The following is a 9,483-nucleotide window of genomic DNA, read 5'->3' as shown; positions in this document are numbered from 1 at the left end:
GATCTGTATCAACAAAATGTTGAATCATGAGAACATTGTGAAATTCTATGGACACCGAAGAGAAGGCACCATTCAGTACCTCTTCCTCGAATATTGCAGTGGGGGCGAGCTCTTTGACCGAATAGGTATGGGAGAATTTGTAGGGGGCCACACTGACTGAGATCCGGTGCAATCTAGGGACGGTAGTGTTATTTTACTACGAAGGAACCTTGTGTGAATTCCTACGTAGCTCTAAGAAAGCCAACTCAAACTGGTTGGGTTATTTTAGTTCGGCTTTGATCTATTTCCCGTTTTTTCACAGTGGGACAATTTATTCTTGTTTTAACCATTCAGTCATGTCTGACTCTTAGAGACTTTGTAGACAAGTGCTCTCCATGCTAAATTGTCTACACGGGACAATTTATAAGACCCAGTTTATATGCTTCTTTGTGGCTTGTTTGCCGTATAAACCGTGGTTGGTTGAATTCGATAACATGCCAAACCTAAACCAAGCAATTTTCATTGTGACTGAGCACCGTGTATGTATCTTGTTAAAAAACACACACACACACACACAAAAAGCTGGCATTCTGAAATGAAGCCATTTCTGCAAGGGGGTTGAAGAAAAGGCATCTCTGCTTGCAGAGGAGTTAGATAGATGGTCTCTTTTTTTAATATGTTACTTATTTTATGCAACTTATGCATGGATTCAGTTTAAAATGAAAATATAGAAGAATTTAAAAGATTTGCAATATAAAACTGCCTCTCCAATAAGGACTTGGTTTAAAATGCAACTATGGTTGCCTTATTCTTTCAGGGTTATTTAAATATATTTATAGCAAGCCAGCCTTAAAGTAAACTAATACCAGTTTAAAAGATTCCAAATTAGGTGGTTATTCCTCTCTCTTTCCTCATCTTCTGACCATGATTTTACTTTGATATTATTGTTGTTTTATTGGGTTAGGCCAGTGGTAAGGCAACCTTGGCTCTTTTACGACTCATGGACTTCAACTCCCATAATTCCTGCATCTACGAATCATAAAAGAGCCAAGGTTGCCTACCCCTGAGTTAGGCATATTTATTATGGTTAATTTTAATGTTTATATGGTGTAACTGCCCAGAGTTGCTTCAAAACGATAGGATGGGCTGCAAATTAATAAATACAAATTAGTCAAGTTGCAGAATGAAATACCTCTTTCTAAATCTTACTCTCTCTACTAGCATTAGCATCTCTAGCCATTAAATGCAGAATTCTAGTGGGGAAAAGAAGTTATTGAAGATGCAGATTATTTTAGTGTCTGCATAACAATAAGGTGTTATTTATATGTGGGTATATGCATAATTCCGTATTTATTTATTCAATTATTTTCCTCATTTATGTAGTGTATATCAGAGGTGGTGACCCTTTGAGAGCTGTATGTAACGAAATTTCATTTTAATGTATGCCGATTAGTGTACATTTAAAGTGACAAAGTTATTATTCTATTCTATTCTATTCTATTCTATTCTATTCTATTCTATTCTATTCTATTCTATTCTATTCTATTCTATTCTATTAAGAACCTGATATCGGCATGCCAGAATCAGAAGCACAGAAATTTTTCCATCAGTTAATCGCTGGCGTGGTGAGTTTCTTTATGCTGACTTTTCGCTGATTTCTCTCACATTCTATTTTGAAGTTGGTGTGGGGCGAAAAGAATTACTAGAATTATATTTTTTTTATAAGGTCTACCTCCATAGCATAGGAGTGACACATCGGGATATTAAGCCAGAGAATCTGCTACTTGATGCAAGAGGTACGTAATTTTTCTTCTGTACCCTAAAACTTTAGGGCTATAGGGGAACGGGGGGGGGGGGAAATTCACATGACCATGGGGATGCCGCAGCGGTCATAAGTGTGAACAATGGCCGTAAGTCACTTTTTTCAATGCTGTTCTAACTTTGAACAGTCACTTAAAGGAACTGTTGTAAGTCGAGCCCACCTGTGGTTTGTGTGTTCTTCCCCCCCCCCCCCGCCTTCTCAATCTATTCATTAAACCAGGGGTCTTTGAACTTGGCAACTTTAAGACTTGAGGAATTCTGGGAGTTGAAGTCCACAAGTCTTAAAGTTGCCAAGTTTGAAGATCCCTGCATTTAGCTCATGAGCGAAATGCTGGAAATGGCACCTCTGTTCTTTACCTGGAGATCTCTTCACCACTTCTTCAGCCACCTGGAATTTTCCTGGGTTAACCTGGGCACTTTTGGGTGATTTCATTTGAATTAAGCCAGCGTGAAGAATGATGCGGTGTCCTTGTGCTTTGTGCAGACAACCTCAAGATCTCAGACTTTGGGCTCGCTACAGTATTTAAATATAACGGCTCTGAGCGACTGTTGAACAAGATATGTGGCACGCTTCCATACCTGGCCCCCGAAGTCCTGAAAAAAAAAGAATTCCATGCTGAGCCGGTTGATGTTTGGTCCTGTGGAATCGTGCTCACTGCGATGTTGGCAGGCGGTAAGAGCTACTCAAGGTCTAATTCCTTTTTTTAACAGGAATTCTTCTTATAAAATGTGGGCACGCCATCCCTGGAAATTTTCAAGAAGAGACTGGACAATCACCTGTCTGAGATGGTATAGATCCGTGGTGGCGAACCTATGGCACGCGTGCCATGTGCCCCATTGCCCCAGTCCTAGGCCTTCAGCTGGGTTTTATAAAATCTTTTTGCTTTAGGCCTCCGCTGCCGTGTGCAAAAAAAAAAAAGGTTCAATCAATCAATCAATTTCAACTTCTCGCGGGAAAAAAAAAGATCTCGCAAAGTTGGAATTGATTGATTGAACTTTTTAGTCCCACCCCATCTGCTGTTACCACCGCAGCCACGCCCACCCAATGGGCCACACCCACCCAATGAGCCACGCCCATCCAGCACCCGACGATACGTACATGGGTTTTGGGTTGCAGTTTGGGCACTCGGTCTCTAAAAGGTTCGCCATTACTGGTATAGATTCTCCTGCTTGAGCAGGGGGCTGGACTAGAAGACCTCCAAGGTCCCTTCCAGCTCTATTCTATTCTATTCTGTTCTATTCTATTCTATTCTAACGAACAGCAGACATCTATACATTGGGAATGTGGATTAATTATGAATCTTCTGGGTATTTTTTTGTGTTTTTCTTAAATTTGGCTCAAAAAAAATGTGGTTCCCTTTCTTGCAGAATTGCCGTGGGACCAGCCTGCTGATACTTGTCAAGAATATTGCGATTGGAAAGAAAGGAAGACATATCTTTCCCCATGGAAGAAGATTGATTCATTGCCCCTCGGTACCTCAGCGGATTGAATAATCTTTATCTCTAAACCGGGAAATTATCTCTGACTTCTCCCTCCCTTGATCTGTAATGTCCTTTTGGAAGAAACCCAGGAAAAATTCGGCTTTATTTTTTTTACACACTCATATTCTTCATCCAAAGAACATTGCAAATCCAATGTTTGTTTGAAGATGTTTTGCAATAGAGTATTTTAATTGAAATGGCTTTTGTATCATTTAATTCTTCATCATCATCATTATTATTATTATTATTTGCAGCCTTGCTCCTGAAACTCTTAAATGAAAACCCCTCATCCAGGCTTACCATCGCAGACATTAAAAAAGACAGATGGTACACAAAACCTTTAAGGAAAGGTGAGTGTATTTTGGTCTATGGAGATTGAGATTCCCAGTCATCCAGGTCATGGTTGTGCTGGTCTGTGACCGTAATAAATGTGCACATGCTTGAATGTGCTGGTCTGTGACCGTAATAAAGATGGATTGATTGAATTTAAGCTGGTCAACAGCCCTAGAGAGCTGCAGATCCTAGCCTGGCCTTGAAAAGCTTAATTTAACTTAAATTGCTTTTGTTTAGATCCTAATCATGCCATCTCTGTCTTTGTAGGCATAAAGCGGTCCCGGGTCTCTTCAGGAGGACCTTCCGATTCTCCAGGAGGTTTTTCTAAACACATTAGATCAGATATGGATTTCTCTCCAGTAAAAGATGCACACAGGTGAAGACACCCTTATGTGTGTCTGTAGTGTCTAGTAATCGACAGTATTTAACTTCAGAGAAACAGCACTGTTTCTGTACATTTCTGAAGTGTGAGTTGTTCTCATTAGTTCCCTAGGATACAAGTAGGCAACAGAACCATGGCTGACACCATGGAATTTGGGACATACTTGTAGGCAGGATTGGAGATCAGATGCACACAGGTGAAGACACCCTTATGTGTGTCTGTAGTGTCTAGTAATCGACAGTATTTAACTTCACAGAAACAGCACTGTTTCTGTACATTTCTGAGGTGTGAGTTGTTCTCATTAGTTCCCTAGGATACCTGTAGGCAACAGAACCATGGCTGACACCATGGAATTTGGGACATTCTTCTAGGCAGGATTGGCGATCAGATTGGCAAGTTCAATCTCAGAATCTTCTAGTCAGGCTTGAAAATTGCTGGCCTGAAATCCTGCAGAGATGCTGCTTATCAAGCATGCTGGTCCTAAGCTAGGTGTAGCAATGATGTGTATCAGTGGAAGGCCATCAGCTCTCCCAGGTTCTGATGGGCTTGCACCATCACAATGTTCTGCCTGTCTTTTCTATCAAACCAAAATGCTCCTTTTGAATAGTTGGCTGGTCTGGATTAATCTTCAGTTTTGGATGTGCTGGTTGTATATTTTGATTGGTTAATGATGATCCTATTGGAATATGCTTAGGTCTGGAATATTTTTTGGGGGGTGGGCGGGAATGAAACATAGGTTGTATGCAAGATTAGCTTTAATAGTCTTGTGTAAAACAAAGGCTACTACAGTCCAGCGAAGACAAAACTATGCTTTCTGAAAGTACGATAACTACTTTGACAGCTAGAACAATTAATCAGTGGAACAACCTGCCTCCAGAAGTTGTGAATGCTCCAACACGGGAAGTTTTTAAGAAGAGACTGGACAACTAGAAAACTGATGCACACTAACCTTGTGATGACCTGATCTGTTTTTGTTGTGGCAGTGAGGAAAAAAAGATCTGTTCCAAATCCCAGCCAGAACCAAGAACTGGGCTCTCCTTGTGGGAAAGCAGCCCAGGCAATATCGAGAAATTGGTGCAAGGGATTAGCTTCTCTCAACCCACCCGCCCGGAGCATATGCTGCTGAACAGCCAGCTGCTAGGCACTCCAGGTTCATCACAGGTAAGATTGCCCAATGGAACGCTTGGCTTTGCTATGTTCTTAAACCACTGCTGGAAATCCTTGGCTTGCAACCATTGATGTAGTGGCAGTTCAGAGTTACAAAGGCACTGAAAAAAGTGACGTACGGCCAATCCTTGCCCTGACAAATCACCAGGCACTTGACAACTGGTGTATATTTACAAGGTTGCAGCATTCCAGGGACACATGATTGCCATTTGCAGCCTTCCCAACCAGCTTCCCACAAGCAATTTTCAATTTGATTAACGGCTGCATGATTCGCTTAACAATTGTAATTTCCCAACTATGGGGAAAAAAAACACATTGTAAAACCAGGCATCACTTCCTTGACTGCCTTGCTTAGCAACAGAAATTTTGACCCCAGTTGTGGGCGTAAGCTGAGAACTACCTGTCAAGGCAAGAATATACAATATATTCTTTGAAGTGTTTCATTAGTCGGAACCTGACACTACCTCTATATTGTGTTTTCCTGTTCTGTTTAAACTCCATCCTTTGCTTTGGAATTTAATGATTTTGAAAAAAAACAAAAACCACACCATAACACAACTAAAGGGTAAATTCATAGTTTCAATGAAGATGTTACAGCTAACGGTTGGAAATCACATTAGCTCCAGGCAAATCAGCTGAATTGCTCAGTTTCTGCCATTTTCTGCCTTCTCTCTCTCTCTTAGAACCCCTGGCAACGTCTAGTAAAAAGGATGACCCGTTTCTTTTTGAAATTGGATGCTGACCAGTCCTATCAAATCTTGAAGGAGGTTTGTGAAAAGATGGGCTACATCTGGAGGAAAGGTTGCACAAACCAGGTATAAAAGTAACACCTTGAAGTATATATATATATATGTTGGTTGAATAAGCAAGGGAATAAGTAATTAGTTAGAACTGCACATGGATGCTATTTGTGCAATTCGTAGCTACTACTAATTTTATTATTATATTATTACATATTATAATTACAAACTGGAGCCAGTTTGCTGTCATGGCTAAGGTGCTGGCTTAGAAACCAAGAGACTGAGAGTTCTAGTCCTACTTTAGGCAGCTGGGTGACTTTGGGTCAGTCCTGTTTTTATTTCTCTCAGGGTGTTTATTTGTGATTGAGTTAGTGACTCAAGAATATTGCTTGGGAGAAAACCGTTTATGAGGCTGCCATGTGCTTCAGTAAAGAGCACAGACGACTATAATGCTTATTATATATTGTGAGACTTTNAAAAAAAAAAAAACCATTTGGTTTTGTACAATATGATGTAAGATATTCATGATGAAAAGAAAAAAAATCTATGAAAGACATCACTGTAACGCTCTGGGTAAATTTTGCATACGGTAGTCTTTCAGAAATGTGTAGGTGTTTTTTTTTTAAAGAAATAGCTATATGATTGAAGGGTGTTCCTGTTTTACTTTTGATAAAAAATAAAATTGGGGGGAAACCTGGAAGAGTTCTGCTAGGGACTTCATGGCTGGCTGAGGAATTCTGGGAATTGAAGTCCACAAGTCTTAAAGCGGCCAAGTTGGAAGACTCCTCTCTTAAGAGCCTTAAAATGAAATATGGGCTTAGGCTGCAGGAATCCCTGGTTGAGATTTCATTGGGTATTGCCCAGGAGGCTGCTGCAATAAAGAAAACACGAGCTATTGCATGAAGTGGCATTTTATATTATTTTAGGAACTCTGCCACTTTCCCCTCTCAGCTGTAGGCTGCCTTTAAACAAACACACAAATATTTGGTGACTTTTCAGAGGTCTGAACCGTTTATATAAGCCTTCAGAAATGTTCCCTGATCGCTTGTGAATAATAGTAATAATAATAATAGTAATACTAATAGTAATAATAATAGTAATAATAGTAATAGTAATAGTAATAGTAAAGTTGGAAGGGACCTTGGAGGTCATCTAGTCCAACCCCCTGCTCTAAACACTTGTGCCGATAAGCCCAAGCAACACACACCTTGGCTTTGCACATAAAGTATTCCTTGCACTTCTGGACAATTTGCACCAAGTTTTGTATCTTTGGGGCAAGTGCAACATATCTCTTGGAATGACCACCTCTGCCTGCTTGCTTTCCTTACCTGCCCTGTTCAGGAGTTTCCAATCCAGATGATGGGAAATATGACGAAAGCCTGGGAAAAAAATATCCCTTGCTCCCAACTTTTTTAAGAAATTAAACTAAAAACAAAAGCAGAATGTCTACTCCAGGTACCTTAAAACCAAACAGGTTACCCTCAACCACCCCATCTGATGCCTTGGGGCACCCTAAAATCTAACAGGCAGCAGTCCTGAAATTGGAGGATTCTGATGGTGTGCGTTGCCTGGGAGATCACTCTTGGGTGCTCCAAGGTGCCCAGTTCAGATTAGCGCAGGGAATTTTCCACCCGTTCCCAAAGAGGAGACCCCCCCCATCCCCCCAAGGCTTAAAGCAAGAGTGTCCAAGCTTGGCAACTTTAAAACTTGTAGACGTCAACTGCCAGATTTTTTTTAAAAAAGTTTTTTTTACGTGTTGCAAGAAGCAATGCAGCCTTCCCCAGCCCTGACTGATGAAGGAAGGGCAGCTCCTGCTTATTTCCATCCATCTTTTGGACCAAGAAACAGTAATTTGGTGTAATCTGGTAATTTAGAATCCTCTTCCCTTTAAGCCCCCACCTGCACCGGTCAAGGATGGTAGGAGTTACACTCTAGAGCAGTTGTTCTTCTCAAGCTTGGCAATTTTATGTTGTGTCGACTTCAACTCCCAGAATTCTCCAGGCAACTATGCTGGCTGGGGAATCCTGGGAGTTGAAGTCCAGCTCGATAAAAGTTACCTTTCTTAATTGTAAAGTTACTAAGAGAGAAAAAAGGATGCTTTCGAAGGCACAGGAGAGAAAGGCTTGAACCATCACAAGCTACTCCCTCCTTAAATAAAGCAAATTCAACCTGGCCCAGAATCCATTGTTGATCCAACCTACACACACACACACAAAGTTTACCTGCTGCAAGATGCAATGCAACCTTCCCCAGACCCGACTGACGAAGGAAGGGCAGCTCCTGGTTATTCCCATCCATCTTCTGGACCAAGAACCAGCAATTTGGTGTAATCTGGGAGTCCAGCATCCTCTTTCCTATAAAGCCCCCGCAGCTGCACCGTCAAGAAGCGGGGGAACTGTTGTTTTCAAGTTCAGCAATTTTAACAGTTGTAAAACTTCAACTCCCAGAATTCTCCAAGCAACGATGCCGGCTGGGGAATTCTGGGAGTTGAAGTCCACAAGTCTTTTTTTTTTTTTTTTTAATTGCCAACTTGGAGGGGACAAAAAGCTCCGGGCCACGCGGGAGGCGGCAGGCTCTCCCCGGGCATCCCCGCGCCACAACTCCGCCCACGTGCGGGCCCCGCTCGCCTTCGCTTTCCGCTCCGAGGCTCCGGCCGGGCAAGGGGCGGAGCCGGCGCCGGAATCCTCCGCCTCGCCTCGGCTCCTGGCTGGGCGCCCGGCTTGCGACGCGCTTTGGCGGGAAGGAAGAGCGGCGTTTTCGGAAGAGCAGGGCTCGGGTGAGCGCGCGCGCGCGGGCGGGAGCCGCTGGGACTCGAGCGGTCGGTACAACCGAGTAGCGGAGGGAGGGGAGAGGCTGGTGTCGGGGAGGGGGGGAAAGCTTGTCCCGGGAGGGTCTCTGGACGGACAGGCCGGACTGGCGCCCTCCCGACCTGCCTGGGGTTGGGTGGGTGGATGGAGCTCGTTGCATTTCCCCCCCCCCCAGCTGAATTGGGAGTTGCAAAGCAAGGGGGCGCCCGGTTGGGGAAGGCAGCTCCCTTGTTTTGCATGTTCAACTCGGCTCCTTTCTCCCGCTTTCAGCTCTCTCCCCACCGCCCCCCCCCCAATGTTTAGCCTTAATTGCTCGTTGAGCAAGGGGGTTGCTTTGGGGGATCTCCCTTTTAGGGCAGTGTTTCTCAACCTTGACCATTTTAAGGCATGTGGACTTCAACTCCCAGAATTCCACAGCCAGCAATGCTGGCTGTGGAATTCTGGGAGTTGAAGTCCACATGCCTTAAAATGGTCAAGGTTGAGAAACACTGCTTTAGGGGCACCTCCAGACTGATCGGTAACTTTTATAGATGTGGACCCGAGTCTGCTGTTAATTGCACCTTTGTGCCTGGGTGGTGCTCTTTGGATGACGGGGATAGGCTTTGGGTTGGTTGGATTTGGTTGGCCACCCGGGTACTTGTTACTAAACAGGTTTTACAGTTTAGTAAGTCTATGGCTCCTAAAGGTAACTTTTATAGATGTGGACTTCCAACTCCCAGAGTTCCCCAGCCACGTTGCCTGGAGAATTCTGGGAGTTGAAGTCGACACAAGT

General features: G+C 43.1%; 1 protein-coding gene across 1 annotated transcript in view; it reads left to right on the top strand.

The window, feature by feature from the left end:
* Nucleotides 1–5,985, top strand: part of LOC107296403 (serine/threonine-protein kinase Chk1-like) — an 8,322-nt gene extending 2,337 nt beyond the window's left edge. The window contains exons 4-11 of the mRNA XM_015825747.1: nucleotides 1,540–1,604; nucleotides 1,706–1,775; nucleotides 2,285–2,473; nucleotides 3,169–3,273; nucleotides 3,537–3,632; nucleotides 3,883–3,991; nucleotides 4,981–5,158; nucleotides 5,848–5,985. Of these exons, the coding sequence (XP_015681233.1) occupies nucleotides 1,540–1,604; nucleotides 1,706–1,775; nucleotides 2,285–2,473; nucleotides 3,169–3,273; nucleotides 3,537–3,632; nucleotides 3,883–3,991; nucleotides 4,981–5,158; nucleotides 5,848–5,985 (950 nt within the window). The remainder of the gene's footprint in view (nucleotides 1–1,539; nucleotides 1,605–1,705; nucleotides 1,776–2,284; nucleotides 2,474–3,168; nucleotides 3,274–3,536; nucleotides 3,633–3,882; nucleotides 3,992–4,980; nucleotides 5,159–5,847) is intronic.
* Nucleotides 5,986–9,483: the final 3,498 nt, after the last annotated feature.

This window comes from Protobothrops mucrosquamatus, unplaced genomic scaffold (assembly GCF_001527695.2).
Source record: "Protobothrops mucrosquamatus isolate PMUCROS unplaced genomic scaffold, P.Mucros_1.0 scaffold2788, whole genome shotgun sequence".
Lineage (NCBI taxonomy): Eukaryota > Metazoa > Chordata > Lepidosauria > Squamata > Viperidae > Protobothrops > Protobothrops mucrosquamatus.
This window is presented reverse-complemented; position numbering and strand designations above follow the sequence as displayed.